Source organism: Etheostoma spectabile, chromosome 15 (assembly GCF_008692095.1).
Source record: "Etheostoma spectabile isolate EspeVRDwgs_2016 chromosome 15, UIUC_Espe_1.0, whole genome shotgun sequence".
In the NCBI taxonomy this organism is placed as follows: Eukaryota; Metazoa; Chordata; class Actinopteri; order Perciformes; family Percidae; genus Etheostoma; species Etheostoma spectabile.
The window spans coordinates 29588155-29607513 of record NC_045747.1 but is presented as its reverse complement, the minus strand read 5'-3'; the positions used below and the strand labels follow the sequence as shown (position 1 = coordinate 29607513).

General features: G+C 40.6%; 2 protein-coding genes across 3 annotated transcripts in view; one reads left to right on the top strand and one right to left on the bottom strand.

Moving 5' to 3' along the window:
• The window catches only part of copz2 (COPI coat complex subunit zeta 2), a 20705-nt gene extending 15617 nt beyond the window's left edge, over window positions 1-5088 (bottom strand). The window contains exons 1-4 of the mRNA XM_032536425.1: window positions 5071-5088; window positions 3490-3558; window positions 1101-1185; window positions 55-146 (exon numbers count right to left, since the gene is read on the bottom strand). Coding sequence (XP_032392316.1) covers window positions 55-146; window positions 1101-1185; window positions 3490-3558; window positions 5071-5088 — 264 coding nt within the window. The remainder of the gene's footprint in view (window positions 1-54; window positions 147-1100; window positions 1186-3489; window positions 3559-5070) is intronic.
• Window positions 5089-17516: 12428 nt separating this feature from the next.
• The window catches only part of praf2 (PRA1 domain family, member 2), an 8530-nt gene continuing 6687 nt past the window's right edge, over window positions 17517-19359 (top strand). For both annotated transcript variants that reach the window (XR_004335389.1, XM_032537942.1), the window contains exon 1: window positions 17517-17756. Coding sequence is in view for 1 of the 2 variants with exons in the window: in XM_032537942.1 (XP_032393833.1) it covers window positions 17578-17756 (179 nt within the window). In the remaining variant the exon portion in view is untranslated. The remainder of the gene's footprint in view (window positions 17757-19359) is intronic.

Genomic DNA, 19359 nt, shown 5'->3' with positions numbered 1-19359 from the left:
AAATTGCAGATGAACAAAATACTGTTTTGACAGAGAGAGCTAAATTCATCTTACCTCGTTCTCCTGAGCACTTCCCACCACATAGAAGAAGAGATCTATACTGCTCTTATAGACGATGGTCATCCCCTCCAGGAAAGCTATCTCATCTACAGAGAGCAGAAGGAGAGAAGGACGGGTTCAGGATCAAAAAGGCATAACTCTCTTTTATTCACATAAGGACTTTATTTATTGGATTTCACTTTTCAAAACCAAATCAACAAGTACTTTTAATAGAACGGCAGCCAACAGAAAATGACAAAGACTTATTGCGGGGCTTCATTCATTCAGGAACAGTGTTCAGGAAGGCTAGAGGAAGAGAAGGGAAAAAAGATGGGAAAGCAAAAGAGCAGAAAAGAGACAAGAAGAAAAATTAGGGAGAGGTATGAATGACACAAGAAGAGAGGTTATGGGAAGGAAATATATGATATGATAGTAGAGAAGAAAAAGATATAAAATGATGAGAGGGAGGAAGGTGATAGGGGGAAAAAAGTTAAAGAAAGTGAGTAGGACCAGGAAGGAGAGAGGGTATGGAGACAAGGAAGGGTGGGATAAACAGAGGGAATGAAGGGACGCTTTAAGGAGGGGAAGAGCAGGGTATAAGGAGGATGAGGTGGGAGGGAAGGAGAGGGGATATAGCAGGACATGGGAGAAGAAAGAGAAGAAAGAAGAGGAATGAAGGAGGAGTTCAGAATAAAAGGAGGAATATACTGGGCGGGTGATAAGGAGGCTAGGGGCAGAGACTCGGGTATCAATCCAAATTCCCCTGAAAATGAAACTTTTTCCGCAGTGCAGAAAAGTGTCAATTGTGTTTCTCTGAACAGCCAGATAAAAGTCCTGTTGCTTTCAAAGTTAACAGAAAAAAAAAAATCGTATAGGGACATTTTTTCTAGAAATGTTAAGGGTTTAGCATGGTCTATGGCATCATGTACAAGTGTTGGGCCAGTGGGCGGTAGAATGTGTAACAGGTGACATTGGAGATGTGTGTGAGTGTTCAGGACAATACACAGGGAGGGCCACATCGTGCAGACAAAACAACAGAAACATGGCACGGAGGAACTTACTGTCTGCTTTGTGTGTCTTGTTGAAAACGTTCATCTCAAAGTTCTTCTGTTCCTTCATGGAGGGGTAAAGCTCAGGGTCATAGTACTGAAACAGACACATACGGAAAGAGAGAATGAACTTCAGGGGGATCATTAGTCGCTAGTCGCTAGTCCCCCTAACATGTGAGAACTGGTGGTGCTGTAAGGAGGTGTGGATAAGTATCCTCTAAATGTAGGACGGGACCATGTCTGTGGGTCTGGATGTTTTAGTCATACTGAGTAAAATCTTCAGATTAGATCATGGTTTTGATACTCAAAAAGCAGGGTCAGCACTTCTTCAGTAATAGACCTCAAAACAGCGTGGTTCCGGAAGTGGAAATCCCATTCATTTTCTCCCCCCCCCCCCCCCCCCCCCCAATTTGATTAATTCAATTCAATTTTAGCCATGTCTAAACCAGTAGTTTCGAACTCAATTTTACTTAGGGCCACACTGCTAAATGAGAATCACATCAAGGGCTAGACCTACTGTAGAGTTTATTGACATGCTTTTATTTCCAGTAAATATCTTTGACTCGATTATTGCATGTGTTATAAAGTCTTCTAACTTTTTGGTTGACCTAAAACCCTAAAAAAGTTCCACAGTGGGCGCCCGGGTGGCTCAGTTGGTGGAGCGCCCGCCCATATGAGGAGGTTTTTTGTTGTTGTTTATTACTGACGCAGGCGCCCAGGGTTGGAATCGGACCTGTGGCGATTTCTTTAGAAATCATAAAAAAAATAAAAATAAAAAAGCGGCAAAAGCGTTGGCAAATGTGACAAAAACAACGTGGGCCGAAATGTTTATGGTGAACATAAAATTGATATGTGGGCCGAATCGGAGTCTGCAATGGTCCAGATTTTGACACAAAGTCTAAACCATTCAAGGTAGAATAACCACGAGCTACAAAGAAGCCACAAGTCCGTATCAAATCAACCTGGTTTTATTTGGGACGTCATGGAGAGATACTACACTACCCACAATCCCTAGTGTGACATATCTGATTGGTGGAGCTTGATGTTTGTTGGCTGGGTTCCAGACTTAACTCTTGTGTTGTCTTCCCGTCGAAATTGAAAATCAACACTTCTGTTGACGCTTTTGGAACTTTTTTAAGTTTTTGTCCCTTTTTTCAACACTTTTTTCCCGATGTTTGTCACTATTTTGGCATTTTCGACACTACGTAACACTAACTTATTAACTTTAGTTTTACAGTTATTTTTGGAATGTATGGTGAATAAACCTCATTTATAGGAAATTATACCTTATGTTTGAGTTAGAAAACAGACATTAGGAATTATGTAGACTATAATTAAAGGAAGGTATGTTGATGGATAATCACAGACTGGAATATGTCAACTTTTACTCAATACTATTTCAAAACCACTTTTGTACTTGCCAATGAGCGTTGTGTGGAATGAATCATGTTATTTTGGGTAATTAAAAAGAACACTGATATAGGAAATCGTGTCAATTTGACCTGAGGACAACATGAGGGTTAAAACTGGATCGTCGACGGTTAAATCTGGATCGTCGATAAAGCAATTGAATGGGGAAAGTCACTTCCGGAACTAGAACTATTGGAAAAGTGGGCGGCCCCGGTTGAACTTTGTAGCCATTCAATGTGTTTCATTCATTGATTCAGCTCTGTGGTGGAGTCCCACACGCAGGAGGGAATCACAGGAAACAATGCAGCAGTGTTACTGCTTGCAAATTAATCTTTGTGATAGTCGCCTCACAGTTTACAATTTACTCCCTTGCAATTCAGCGGGACATGAGGGTGGCATCGATCTTCTCATCTAACTCTTTGGCAAGAAAGCAAAAGGAGCATATTTCACAGAAGATTGAACAATTCCTTTAAGAGGACTCATACAACCCCCTTTCATTGGGCTTTTCAAATTTGAAACAAACATTGAAGTCTGGAGAGGGAATCCACATGATAAACACGTTGAGGACTACAAACCAGAAGAAATAAATGGATTACCTAACTAGGGCTGCACGATATGAGGAAAATATCTAATTGCAATTATTTTGACTGATATTGTGATATGAGTCACGATCTTGAAGGGAATGATCATGTTTGTCATCATTATTCTAATTTTTATTGACTAATATTAAATTTCTTAAAAAGTGTGATCTTTGCGAGGATCTGTACCAAACAAGTCTGTAGGATAGGAATTGTAGGCCGGGACATCTCCGCAGCACCACAGTACTTCATTCAGAAGGGTTAGACACATATTTTGCCTTAAACAAATATTGCGCCCTGCTGCGATTTGGATATATTTGCGATTAATTGTGCAGCCCTATACCTAACTGACCCAAGTCTGGGCTAATGTGCAATGAATGGGCTGAGACACTGAAATGGTCCTTTAACATTACCTTTGACAGAAGTCTGTTGCCATCATTGTCCAGAATGAAAACAGCTTTCACCGTATAGAGGGAAGGTTCCTGCAACAATAAACAGAGAGAACATCTTCAATATTTTAGCTTCGCTGAGTCACATCCGGAAATCAACTTGGACAAGGAGAGGTGTATTTGATAATGCCAGAGCTACAGTCAAAGCCGTTCATCCTACACCCGACCAGTGTGTTGTATCAACATTTATTATCCAGATAAAGTCTGCTTTTCCAGCAACACCCTGTACACACATTAGACGCCCAGTCCAACCAGTTTCTACATTTTCTCTGTAGATATTGTTTTGGTCATCCATCTTTGTTTTGGACTTTGTCTTCCAGGTGCGGAAATGACTAAAGACATCAATTCCTTCTGCTCATCCATCCATCCATCCATCCATCGAAGAGTTGTCAGACCCGGGACAAAGTTCTGTTATGCACTGACTAGCATAGATTCACAGTCAGAGTGTATCACAGAACTTAGACCAGAAACTTAAAACATCCACTGTTACCATGGTTACAGCAGGATGAAGATGGCGATGAGGACAAAGACGCATTTGGGTCAACCACCTTGCGTTTCAGGAAATATGTTGGTCTGATATCGGCTGAAATGACTTTTTATGATGGAGAAATAATTGTTATTTGCTCATTTGCGCTAAACATAAACAACAGCTGAGGTGGATGGGAATAAAAAAAAAAATAATAATAGTTTGGCAGGTATTTGGGAAAATCTTGATCTAATGATGGAGCTAGATAAAAATCAAAAGGATCACCAAGTCAATATGATTCATCTGGGAACTAACAGACCAAGACCGTGGATTCATCACTTGGTGGCTAAACATTCCAATATGTCTCCTAGGGATTATTCAATGCTCAGAATTTAAACCAATCCACTGTTGATGAAATGTGAAAACGACTTGTGCCTGGTGAAACACAGTCACGTGGTCGAGAATTTTGGAAGAAGTCTCTCTCTAATAAAACGTCATAATGTGACATAAAACATTCAAATGTGGAATGCGCAGGGGTGTGTAAAAACGATGATATGTAGAACACCAAAGAGGTAAAAAAGAAAAGTAACTAGCTCATTGTAGCCTAATGTGGCGGAGTGAGATAGTTTCTTCTTCACAAATCTACTCAAGAAAAAGCAAAAATTATAGTGATTTAAAACTACTCCTACAAGTAGGGATTCTTCAAAAAACTCAAGTAAATGTAACAAATTAAATGTAACTCGTTACTACCCACCTAAACAAAATAAAAAAAACTCTCTACTGAATCTGAATCAACCATAACAAGGGAATTGACTTTCCCCTAGCTTATTAACACATTTAAATGTGTATCTAACCTGATCCAGACAATGTCAAGTTTCTCAATCTCAAGACAAACAAAAGTTTAGTGTTCCACATTCCCTGTAAGTTAACCCCATTTGAACAAGCCCTATCTCTCGACCAATCGGCTATCTAACCTATATAAAAAGCCTGCATGGTCGGAACAATGGAATTCTGGAGCAGAGGGTTTTTTTTTTTTTTTTTTTTTAACCCTTGTGTTGTTGTCCTCGGGTCAAACTGACCCGTTTGGAAGAAATCATGTTTCTGATATAAACACTTCAACCAAATTGTCCAAAAATAACAGGATAATTCCATATGTTCTTAAGGTGACATAAAGCTTCAGTAGGTAACTTTTGTAAAAATGTATTTTTTACAATTTGTTAAAACTGTCACTATGTCCTGACAGTAGAATAGAAGACAGAATCTGTGAAAAAATCAAGCTCCGCTGCTCCTCCTGTGTCCTGCTGCCACTGCAGAAATACACCGCTCCGGTCAGAACAGCAATCAGAGCGAGGAGGACTGTCTTAGCAGTGTCAATCACTCTCGGTACGCGCTGCTCATACCCTCCCCCGCACAGCGCGTACCGCCGTTCGAGCTCAAGATTGCTAGTGCACGCAGCTGTGCTAATTGCGGAGAAACAACTTTTCAGGAAAACTGCCAATTTCTCGAGTGACACCTGCTCAGAAAACAAAGACGGGCAAACAGAAGAAGACCGATGACGAAAAGCGAGCTAAAAGAAAGAATTAAACCGAGCCCGAAATAAAACGAGGGTCAACATCGAAGGGCTTTTCAAAGGTGGAGGGAGCTACGCCTACTGGAAGGATTAACACGGATTCTGAGCTAGCGTTAGCCACATTTCTGCTTGACATGTAAGTATCCCTGCTGGATTTTTTCATTTTTTAAGAACTACACAACTAAGATATCGATGGTTCAGTACACTTTCAGTACACTGGTGATAGCGAAATCTCAGTTACTCCGTAGCTTGTGGCACGGCAGAAATGTTGTAGCAGGTGAAGATAACTTTACCTGCTAACTCTCACCCTCAGTATAAGTAAATTATTTCGATGCCTACAGTTAGCAAGCCAAAGGTGTTTTTGTCGATCCAATAAATGTAGCTATGGTTAAACTACTTTAATTGTGCGCTGTCCCTGTCGACGTTGGCAAGGCAGACTTCTACTTTTGATTATTTTAAACATGTTTTCTTTCCCCTCAGGGTGTAATTTGTAATCAAATGTCTGACACAAATTCTTTGTGCTCCTTCAACAGGTCAGACATGGCCCGGACACAGCGCAGTGAAGGAATCGCTTTCAGTCCAACTCAAAATGTTCAGTATCCTTGTGCAGGAGTACTTTGCAAAAAAAGCTGATTTATTTACCCATATTCTAATAAAAACTAAGACATATTTCTAAGAGTTATTTATTCCTGGCTCATGAGCTTCCTCAGTCATTCATATCTACTGAAAGTTTAGGTTTTAAATTGATCCAAAGGTAATTCAGTAATGTACTGTGAAGGTGCTATTTTGTTCTCACAAATGAGCGATTACATGAAAAATCATTTTAAACCTTTATTGAAAAAAAATTACAAAAATAAATATTTATATAAGCAAATTGTTTACATAAGCTTACCCTCCTCAGAGTAATCCCCTGTATTGTCATGAGGATGTGGAAAGCATCGGTGGCCTGCTTACTAGCCTGCGCGTTCACGGCAGGCCCCGCTGTGGGGGAGGAGCTGTGGCGCCGCAGAGAGCAAGGGGGAGGGACCTGTAAGGTGTGCTTGTTCAAATTTTTAGGCTAAGTCCACATTTTCTCAGAACTCCCTACTGCACTTTAATGATTACTTTTGTTGAAGTTTTTGGGTGTTTTGTTAATCTTATAGCCTTTGAATTCTTTTTTTTTTTTTTTTAATGGTTTCCAAACAGTGTGCGGACTAAAATTGGACAATTACCCATCTGTGATCCACTCAAAATCCTCTGATCTTAACTATTAGTCAAAATAATTCCTAATTTCTTCCTCTTTAACTAAAAAAAAAATCATGAATAATTTGACATGAATGAGGTTAGTTGACCATAAATTCCAAGAAAAAGTGTAAAACCAAATATTAAACCTGTTCAGTTTTTTTTTTTTTTTTAAAGTGGCAAAAGTGAGAAATAAATCAGAAAAAGCAACAAAAACATTGGAAAAGCACAAAAAAAATAGTCATTTTCAATTTTGACCTGGAAGGACAAGTTCAGGGTCAACGGGAGGACAACACAAGGGTTAAAAGACATGTCGGAATAACGGACTGCAGGACCAAAGGGAAATGTTTTTAGTTATTGCGAGGTCGGAACAATGGAGCGTCGGAGAAATGGGCAGTCCCCCCCTACAGTTTGCTGCTCTGCCGCATCACAGATTGCTAAGCACACCTGACTACAGGAGATAATGCCTCAGACATGCGGAGTATATGCAGTCATAGTGCGTTCCATTTGTACTTGTGTTTTCCGAGGTTAAAGCAAAAAAAGAGCACCCTGACCTCGGATTTCCGAGTTTGGAATTCGGGCAACCACCGAGTACCCCGCACTTAAAGTCCAACATGGCTGCTCTGTGCAGTTGTGAAAGCTGTAATAACATACAGTTATGAGCACTTCTGTGTTACTTGTGTCTCACTAAATCAGAAAAACTTCTATCTGTTGACATGTTTGTATGCACAAAAAAACAGAATAATGCCTTGTGATAAACTGGCATCGCTATCAATGGCTAGAGCTAACGAAAACATAAATCCAAGAAAATCCAACGCATTCAACTCTGGTGTGACATCATTCCCAGTTTCGGCTTCCACATTCTAAGACAAATTGAACGCACTATGTGTGCTGTTCGAGGTCGGATCACACAAACAAACCCTAGAGAGATTTAACCAAACTTAACGAGACGGGGGTGAAAGCAACCTAAATGGTTTGTATAATGGCATGCTCAGTTATAATAAGCAGTTAATCGGTCTAAATCTTACTTGTCAGTGTGTTGCAACATGTTTGCATTCAGTCAACACTTATACTCTACTTTATAAGTAGTCTAAGTTTTAAGTTCCAAACTGCTGGAGCAACCGGCTGCTGATCCCTGGTCCTGCCCTGTCCTCAGGGGAGAGGCTCTTTACGTAATTTACACACCTAAATCCCTAAAATGACTTACTTGAGATCAGCAGATTATTGGCTAACATATAATATTGTAAGTGTCAGATGATAACTGCCGAAAGAAGAGGGGATTGACTATTCTCCGTGAAGTGAAACTAACACAATGAACTGATAATCATTGAGTCAATTGTACAACAGCAGCCTCAGCCTGAGTTTAGGGAGTTAATGTAAAAAAATAAATGTAAAAAGAGAAAGCCGTATGTCACTCTGGATCAACATGACAAGCTACATGCCTAAAATGTAAAAAAGTGAGCTGTGTATATGGAGTATATATTTATAAGTAGGTCATGGATAAAACCAGAAGACCAGTTTAGATGTCTGGAGACGAACAAAAAAAAAACATCAAAGCTTACAATTGGCCGTTTCCTAAGCTGCCATTCTGATTTCCTTCTTTGATTTTTTTTTTTAACCACATTATGGACACGACACAAATGGGACATTCAAGGAATTTAGCTGATACTGTGATACAGAATAAGTGACAGTAGCTGAGACCTGTTTCCATAAAAGCATATTACATGATGCTTTCAGGCTAACATGCTTTGCTTCTACTTTATCGGCTTGCTAACCAGGACCAGATCCCAGATTGCACTTATTCTATTTTTAAAATGATTTAGGGCACATAACAGGAAGACGCATTATTCTTTCCGAGCCAATGGAGAAAAATAAATGTCTGTGAAGACATTTTGGAAAATCTGCTTATTTGAAGAAGACGATTTCCACTCTTCTCTCAGCATAGTAAAGCCGATTAACTACGTTTGGCACAAAGACTAGAAACAGTTAGCAGGAAAACAGCTGAATGTCTTTTTTTACAGTTTGGTTTTTGAGCAGATTAACCAAGCAAGACTCAACATGTTAAATAGTGAGCTTCAGAGGTGTTAGAAGTTAGATTCTGTTACCTTGTTTCCCCTGTTTTGTGTCTTTGTGCTAAGCTAAGCTAAGCTAAGCTAAGCTAAGCAGCTACTTGCCTGAGCCTGTATATTTACAAGACTGACACGAGAGTGGCATTGATGAAATCAAATTAAAAAAAATTGTAATCCTTTATTCCAAATGTCACATGTGACAATCACACTGAGCTGCTATTTTAATGAATTTAAGCATATTCATTATTTTTTATCCTGATATTTTGATTTCATCTTTTTTACACTTTACTTACTATGTCTGAGATGTTTATCTGTCTTGTAGGTCTGTTGAACCAAAGAAAAATGTCCACCCTGCTGGACAATAAAGATGTCTTCTATTCTATTCTCTAACTTTCTGTAAGAAAGAAAGTGGATTTCCCAAAATGTCAAACTTTAGTTTTGACAAACACACTACAAACAAAAGATCTCCTATGATAGGCTACTTTAATAAAATAGCATATACTGTAAGGACTATATGTGATCATTTGTATGACTCAGTTTCTTTGTTTAATATTCCTTTCAGAGAACAATTGTTTATAGGATGGCATTGCTGAAATTCCCAGTAGCACATGAATGCAGCATTATTGTAACTCCCAAACATGGAACACTGTAGCATCCTCACATCTGGATCAACACTAAATCCATAAGTGAAGTTTGACATTCAAGCCGAGGGGGGAGGGGGGTTCTCAGCTGTCCAACCACTTGGGGAACACAGCACGAGCACATATGGACAAAACAAACACGCTAAATGAACGTATGCGTTTCTTTTTAAAGCAGATTTTAAATTACAGTGTCACAATTTATGTAACAATTCGCTGGTACTGGAGTTTATGCACCGATGTAATAAAGCCCTAAAGAAAATCTACGTTAAAAGTAGTCTATTTGTGTTCTCTTTCTAACTGACTGAGATAGTAAAAGAAAGTTCTGTGGCGTTCATTGTTTCTCATTATGTTTCACAAAGAGTTTAACCTCAGCCAGACCGACAAAGATAGCAACACATCACATCCATACAGGGATGGTAGTATACAGCTGTTAAAATATAACACAATATATGACGGAAGGTATCGGATCAGTACTCGGTATCGGCCGATGCGCAAGTTCAGGTATCAGAATCGGTATCGGGAAGAAAAAAATGGTATCGGACCATCTCTAGTTAAAATGCCTCTTCAAAACGCAGAAACGAAGCGCAATCACACCATAAAAAGTTATGAAAAAAGAAACGTATTTTACAGTAAAACGAATGGCAGTCAATGGGATGCTAACGGCGGATGATGGCCTAGCATCAAAATGGCTCCACAGGAGGTACGCTTACCCCCCCCCCCCCCGGTAATACTACACCATTTGTGGTCGGCAACAAACTGAGCTCTGATCTGCTTGAAACGTGTAAATAACACATTTGTGTTATTGTGCAGAAATAGTAGAAGTCTGCAGAAATAACCCCTACTGATGTCATCTGGGTTATCTTGGCTTGGATTTAGAAACTACACATTAATAACAGAAAGCCTACACTACAAACTTGGTGTGTTTTGACCTCTTGTTTGATCTGATTAACTTTGTGGACATGCAACCCTATATTGCTGAAGTACTCCTTTAGGTGTCCTTTTGAATTAATGAGTTTTACTTGTAATGGAATATTTGCAAGTGGTCAAAAGCAAAAATCTGAGAAGAATACCATCCACCAAAAAACTTCCCACATGTGTAATACAACCAGGAGAGTGAGAAAGAGCAAATCACGTACTTTGGCAAAAGTATCAATTACACATGTGTGGAAATACTCTGTGACAAGTAAAAGTCCTGCATCCAAAAAAAGTAGCCTACTTTTTGACAAGTAGAAAAACGTGCTTGAAATATCAAAAAGTAGTTTCTATTTTATAGTATCACATAATAATTAGTATAGACCGAGTACTGAGCCGTTTTTTTTTTTTTGGGCAGTTTGCAGATTATCTGTGTCTGTGTGTTTTTTGCCTGATAATCAATAAAGTTAGTGAATTAAAAAGTGTTCTACTTTGGCTCGGCTACAGCTCTGAGTCTGACTTAATGCCCCCCCCCCCCCCACAACACTGTCTGAATCTCCTTTATTGGATATTATGTTGAAAGTTTTTTTTTTTTTTAATAATAGCTTAAAGCATTTAAACACAGTTTTGTGTTGGAGTTTGTAACATTCCAAAATCTTAATTTTGACATAAAGCTTTTTATTTTCACTGTATATGCATATCAGTTCCAAAATATGGGTTTCATTAAAAGGGACGCTACGCAGTTTTGGCCATGTCTTCACTGCTTTTTCTCGTAAATGTAAGTAGAGTAAAAATTAGATGCAATGCCACCATACAATATTCGGCAATATATTGCAATTTATGACCTTTTTTCCAACTTCTAATTTTTTCCCCAATTTCAAATGACGTCCCCAAAAGGAAACTTAGTCAACATCTGTTTTATCTAAAAAGATATTTTATTGCTGCGGAACGGGATTGTCAAGCAGACAAACATCATAAATAATAAAAAAAAATAGTAATAAAAGATCGATACTTGGCGCCTGTGTATCGACACAGTATTGCCACTGAAAATATCGCGATACTAGGCTGTATCGATCCCCCCCCCCTAAGTCAAGCAAGTCAAATACCTTAGAGTACAACCTTTCCCAGAGTAGTGGAGTGGAAGTGGCATTAAATGGAAGTACTCAAAGCACTATAGCTACTTGAGTAAATGTAGGCTACTCAGTTACTTTACCAGCACTGAGAGTGAAGGGTGAAGCAGAAAGAATGAGAGAGAGACATTGGCACAAATATCGGAGTGAATGGGAGAAAGATAGAGGAGTGAGAGGAGAGGGGAGGAGAGGGGATGAGGGAGCGGAAGAGAGGAGAGAGAGAGAGAGAGAGAGAGAGAGAGAGAACGGTGGACGTGGCACCTACTCTGCTCTACACGTCAACCGATCTGTGCACATATGCTCAACACAAGCAGACATTTAAACGCGCGCACGCACGCGGACACACACACACGCACACATGCTTAAACTCTACGCATGCACGGCTGTTCCTCATGAGCGATACAGACTAGAGAGGATTGTTGATCCTGCAGGAACTACAGCTTTGGCTTATAGTTGTATCCTGTTGCGCTCAGCACTGGGCACTGCGTGGATAAGTGGGTAACAGCTGTGGCTCACCCAGTCTATCACAATGGAGTTCAGTTAACACGCTTGTAAGTTGTCGCACCGTGACTACCACACACAAACTGCACCTACTGTGGGTTTTTTTTTTGACATGGCAGAGCAGGAACAAACTGTGGCGTTTACAGCGCTGGCTGCACGTGAGACACTGTGATCAGGTCAGGCCTGCGCGTGCGCGTGCCCAATCACATATCAGGATCCCACTTACATTCATGGATTACAGAGCAAATCAAACCCGTTTCTGTTTCGGAACAGTCTGCACCCAGCCCCACTCCACCCCCCCTCTCCCTCTCCCTCTCCCTCTCCAGTAACACCAAAACTGCCATAATGCAACAAATGTCCCTCGCGCGATAAAAGCAAAAAAAAAAAAATGCACGTTTCACCCCTCCTTGACCAAAGTAAAGGTGTCGGTTCTCGAGCCCGGTGAAACGGTGGGGCTCACCAGAGCTGCATCATTGTCGCCGTCTCGCCGCAGACGTCGTCGTCGCTGTGACGTGGACAATGCTTAGCTGTCACCCACGTTTTTTTTTTCTTTTTTTTCTTTACGAGCACGCCGGGCGCGAGCAACCCGCGCTCCATAGCCGCAGCAGCCAACCGGATAAACCCCCCCCCCCCTCTACTGGAGACTGTACAGCAGAGCGCGCTCCCGAATGTCTCCCGCCTCTCAGATTCTGGCCTTTCACAATAAAAGTCTTTGTTTGCCTTCCGAGGCTACAATTTACAGTTAAACCATATGTTTTGGATGCTTAACAATAAGGCAGCGATTTGCCTTTAATTTTATAAAATTATCAACAAATTTCATGGAAATATCTAAATCAACAATGTATCCAAAAATAAATCAGTAATTAAAGGTCCCATGACATGGTGCTCTTTGGATGCGTTGTCCCCTAATACTGTATCTGAAGTCTCTTTTATACAGACCTTAGTGGTACCCTAATACTGTATCTGAAGTCTCTTTTATACAGACCTTAGTGGTCCCCTATACTGTATCGTGAAGTCTCTTTTATACGACCTTATGGTCCCCCTAATACTGTATCTGAGGTCTCTTTTATATAGCCTTAGTGGTCCCTAATACTTGTATCTGAAGTCTTTTTATATAGACCTTAGTGGTCCCTAATACTGTATCTGAAGTCCTTTTTATATAGACCTTAGTGGTCCCCTAATACTGTATCTGAGTCTCTTTTATATAGACCTTAGTGGTCCTAATACTGTATCTGAAGTCCTTTTATATAGACCTTAGTGGTCCCTAATACTGTATCTGAAGTCTCTTTTATTAGACCTTAGTGGTCCCCTAATACTGTTTGAAGTCTCTTTATATAGACCTTAGTGGTCCCCTAATACTGTATCTAAAGTCTCTTTTATATAGACCTTATGGTCCCCTAATACTGATCTGAAGTCTCTTTATAATATCTTAGTGGTCCCCTAGACGTAGCTGAAGTCTCTTTTATATAGACCTTAGTGGTCCCCTAATACCGTATGTGAAGTCTCATATATGGACCTTAGGGATCCCCTAAGACTTCAGATACATCAGGGGACCACTAAGGTCTTTGTATGAATGGCAATGTGTATATGAATGGGCATGTATTTTGTTTTGTTTATTTATTTACTTCTGCACATATACTGTGTGTATGTGCATTAATATAAATACAGAAATTAAAGATAATACATTTATTAGATTAGTGGTTGGGGTGGCTGGGTTAGCTCAGGTAGAAATGTGGCAATAAAGGTCTAAAATGCCCAAAAAATAATCTCAAAATAAAAAGAAAAGATTATTGGTTAGGGTTATGGTTGAGTTGGATTAAGGTTTAACAGCACAGTGAGACTTGGTCTTACAATGCATCCCCATGGAGAAGTGGACTTTGGCACCAACACAATATTCCACTTCCACTTGCTTCCAGGTCCCAACAGAGTGGCATTGGGCTAACCCGGGGGCATTTTGGCCAATAAGGGAACACCTGGATCACAGCTGGATCGGCAAAACCCTCGACCTATTAGTCACTTGGTTTGACAAAAGGCTCATTTTGGGGTTATAGGACGACAAGGAATCATGCTTAAAGGGACTTTATAGCTATTTTTTGCATTCCTATAAAATTAGGAGACATGGAACATATCTTATGGAACAATGGTCAACATCAAAGCAACATAGGCTGTGTCGCTTGACATTTACATGTCTTTCACACCAGTAGTTCATATTATTTTGTCCCTGGTCTGAACCCATGAAAACAAAAAAGATCCAGATGCATTGTTTCACACACAGTCACCTGCACTGCCAGGTAACTGTTTCACTGAAATGAGGGTTACCAAATGGTGTTGCTCATACAAATCCCTTGTAAGATTCATTGCTCCATGTATGTACAGGACATATTTTGAGTCGGGGGTGCTGACAAATTTTCAAAAGTGTAATTTTCCGCAACCACACACCACACTGCATCCATCACAACGCTTCATAAGCGGAAAAACAGGCATTAAATCCAACATCCAAGACAGGGGCAAACCTAGGCACGGGTAACGCAGCATATAATAATAATAATAACAATAATAATAATAATAATGATAAGCACAAAGCTATGACAATGATACAGCCTACTACAAGCTCAACCACTGAGCCACACAATACAAGGGTATAACTATTGACTTAAAGGCTATACACTGTTGACTCTGTGCAATATATCCTGCATCCCATGTGCCATTATTATTATTACATCTGTGCATAATTTTTCGTTTGGGCAATTTTCAAAGTGCAATTTAACAATGTATTCATTCATGTGTAATTTATTGTATAATACTGTTAATACTGCTATATTTATCTATCTCTGCACACTTACCTATCTTGCTCTTGTCTTTGCTGTTGCAAACCGCAACTTCCGCATACTTCTTATCTTATCTTATCTTATCTTATAAAACACATCACTGAATGTCCCCTCAATGTCCCCTTGAATCAAATGAAAAGTTAGCTACCGTGTTGTGGTAGAGGTGGTGCTGACTCAGGTCTATTAGGCTTTTTAGCCTGTGAGTCAAGGCTAAAAAGCCTAATTCAAGATTCGAGATTTCTTCATAGTCATAACACAGTACACTGTAGTACGAAATTACGTTCACAGCTTAAAAGAATATTTACCTTAAACCATAAACCTTTATGAGGTTTTTTAACATTAATATGAGTTATGAGTGGGGTTGGTCTGCTTTGCTTTCACACCAATCTAAAAAAATCTAAAAGCAACCTAAATGACCAGAAACCAACAGGTTAGGGGGATTAGTCTATATCCTTGACGTTCCACGTCCTGGATTTCCGGATGCACGTCCGTTTTCTTTGTGTTGGAATTTGAAATTTGGGGGATTTCTGAGGACTATGGTTACCTGGTCCTCAGATCTCTGCAGGGTAAATCCAGACAGCGAGCTAGGAACTACTGTCCAAGTCTGAGGACTATGGTTACCTGGTCCTCAGATCTCTGCAGGGTAAATCCAGACAGCTATTTAGACTATCGTCCAACGAGGACAATGGTACCTGGTCCTCAGATCTCTGCAGGGTAAATCCAACAGACTAGCTAGAACTACCTGTCCAATCTGAGGACTATGGTTACCTGGTCCTCATCTCGGCGGGTAATCCAGACAGCTAGTTGATTATCTGTCCAATCTGAGGACAATGGTTACCTGGTCCTCAGATCTCTGCAGGGTAAATCCAGACGCAGCTAGACTATCTGTCCAATCTGAGGACTATGTTACCTGGTCCTCAGATCTCTGCAGGTAAATCCAGACAGCTAGTTAGACTATCTGTCCAACCTGAGGACATGGTTACCTGTCCTCAGATCTCTGCAGGTAAATCCAGACAGCTAGCTAGACTATCTGTCCAATCTGAGGACATGGTTACTTGGTCCTCAGATCCTGCAGGGTAAATCCAGCAGCTAGCTAGACTATCTGTCCAATCTGAGGACTATGGTTACCTGGTCCTCAGATCTCTGCAGGTAAATCCAGACGCTAGTTAGACTTCTGTCCAATCTGAGGACAAGGTTACCTGGTTCAGATCTTGCAGTTAATCGACCGCAGTTAGACATCTGTCCAAACTAAGGACTATGGTTCCTGGTCCTCAGATCTCTGAGGGTAAATCCAGTACTCTAGTTAGACCTCTGTCCAATCTGAGGACTAGGTTACCTGGTCCACAGATATCTCTGCAGGGTAAATCCAAACAGCTAGTTAGACTATCTGTCCAATCTGAGGACAAGGTTACCTGGTCCTCAGATCTCTGCAGGGTAAATCCAGACAGCTAGTTAGACTATCTGTCCAATCTGAGGACTATGGTTACCTGGTCCTCAGATCTCTGCAGGGTAAATCCAGACAACCAGCTGGACTATCTGTCCAACCTGAGCCCGTTTTCCTCCCATCCTCGGATGCTATATGTGGAGTAGCCAGACCCTCCTTCGGCGCGCTTTGGAGGAGGGTCTGGCAATTAAGACTTGTAACAAATTTCTGTTTGATGGTTTTTAAAAAGATTTAACTACACTATGTCTAAAAATATACATTAACATGAATCCAACATGTTGTTATTATTAAAGATAATTCTTCGGTTACAAGGTTAATTAAATCCAACACTGATGGTGAATTGCTATAATGTAATGCACCTCACTACCAAAAAAAGTTAGGGGGTACTTGGCTTAACCTTCATTTTTTCCTATATCAATGTTCTTTTTAATTCCCCAAAATAACATGATTTTGGGGAATTAAAGTGTTAAAAATATTAAAAGGATCCCTTTATAATGTCAGGAGGTGGTGTACACAACGCTCTTTGGCAAGTACAAATCTCTACTTTCATTAATTTTGCGTTGTTTTATTCAATTTTATAGCACTTGAAAACAAAATGAAATGGTTTTGAAATAGTATTGAGTAAAAGTTGACATATTCCAGTCCGGGATTATCCATCACTATACTTTTCTTTCATTTTACTTCTTCATTTCTGCTTTTCTAAGTCAAACATTAGGTATAACTTCCTATAAATGAGGTTTATTGACCACAAATTCCCCCCAAAAAACTGTAAAACTACAGTGAATAAGTTAGTGTTACATAGTGTTGAAAACGTTGAAAAAAAAGTGACAAACATTGAAAAAAAAGCTTCGAAAGGGTCAAAAAAGGGGACAAAAACGTAAGAATTAACGTAACGTAAAAAATATTTTAAAGGGGGTACATTATAGAAAACAGTATGAGAACCACTAGTCTGGGCTATAGGCCAGCAGACTATCAGACTGAATAAGAACTAGCCTACTGTTATATTATTCCCTTCATCAGTCACATTGTTAATAAATTATATTAAATGGACCAAAAAACGCTATGAACGAGTCCTATTGAGAGTCAGTGGTACAAAATGTATTGCTATATTTAATTTAATAATATCATTGTGGGACCGAAAGCGCGTTCACAAAGCTCGGGAACGCGCCTCGCCTTCAACTGCGCGACTGACAACCAAACCCTTGGGCCCACCCACTCCCTCCTCCCGCGTTGCATTCTGTGAAATAGAGTTTATGAGCGTTTAGGAAAGATGGCAGGCGTGCAGCCGCCACCCCTCCGCAGCCTGGAGGATTTTCTCCTGAGCTCGGCCCGGTTCGCTGTGCCCGACGTGCGCGACCTGGACCGCTGGAACAACCGCATCATCAACAACCTGCTGTACTACCAGAGCAATTATCTCACGTGCGCACTGGGCCTCCTTCTTTTAGTGGGGTAAGTTTCATTATTCTGACGTGGTCACCCCTCCTCCCCCCTCCTCTCTGTCTCTCTCTCTCAATGTTAAATTTCAGTAGGCCTATAATAAGACAAAGGGTAAGTAGGCCAATGATAGAATTGCAGATAATAAACAAATGATGGTCTCTCTCTCTCTCTCTCTCTCTCTCTCTCTCTCTCTCTTTCTATAATTTTTATGTGATACCGTCAGCACTGAGAATGAGCCCTCTCCTCCCACATCTCGCATTGCCAGACCCTCCCCTGCAGCCATGCCAAGGAGGGTCTCTGGCTAGTCCACACAGCATTCTGGGATTGGACAAAAACGTGCCCTGGTGTAGTGCTTGTTTCTTTAAACCAATCACAATCGTCTTGGTCTGTGCTAAGAGCCATGGTGCTGCTGCAAAACAGCCTCGGGAGGGTTTTGGTGGAACATGTGTATGTTCAAAAATTTTTTTAGTCGTGCAACAGAAAACTCAGATTGGACACATAGTCTAGCTAGCTGTCTGGATTCACCCTGCAGAGATCTGAGGACCAGGTAACCATAGTCCTCAGATTGGACAGATAGTCTAGCTAGCTGTCTGGATTCACCCTGCAGAGATCTGTGACCAGGTAACCAGGTCCTCAGATTGACAGATAGTCTACTAGCTGTCTGGATTTACCCTGCAGAGATCTGAGGACCAGGTAACCATATTCCTCAGATTGGACAGATAGTCTAGCTAGCTGCTGGTTTACCCTGCAGAGATCTGAGGACCAGGTAACCATAGTCCTCAGATTGACAGATAGTCTAGCAGCTGTCTGATTTACCCTGCAGAGATCTGAGGACCAGTAACCATAGTCCTCAGATTGGACAATAGTCTAGCTAGCAGTCTGGATTTACCCTGCAGAGATCTGAGGACCAGGTAACCATAGTCCTCAGATTGGACAGATAGTCTAGCTAGCAGTCTGGATTCACCCTGCAGAGATCTGAGGAGCAGTTAACCATAGTCCTCAGAAATCCACCGAATGAATATAAATGAATATTAAATGTAACTCTATGCCTGCAGAAATAACAACAATGCTACAAAAAAGTAGTGCATAGGCCTACAGTACCTTCTGCTAATGCTGGTTCACTCTCCTCTGTACAGTAAACTGCTGAGTGTCTGTTAACCCTCCTTGGGTCCATTGGGTCCATTTTTTTTACACTGTTTATTAAATTGTCACACTGTTTATTACATTACAATTTACACTCTGTTAGTAATCACTACACACAGTTGGGTGAAGAAGGCGGCAAGGTAGTTGTGTTTTTAGTGTTTTTTGCCGTAATTTTAAGCCGAAAAAGTGTGTCTGTCAGTCGGGTGGAGAGGACGGCGAGGTAGTGGTGTTTTTAGCTGTTCTTGCCTTGCGTCAGTCAGGTGGAGAGGTAGCGGTGCAGGGACATGCACAGGTACGGGCTATTGTTACCCGGGCAACTGCCCATTTCCCCTGATAGCCCCTCCAAATGTCTGTGCACCTCCCTGTAGTGGTGTTTTTAGCAGTTCCTACTGTAATTTTAAGTTAACCCTCATGTTGACCTTGGGTCAAATTTACCCATTTTCCTATCTCAATGTTCTTTTTAATTCCCCAA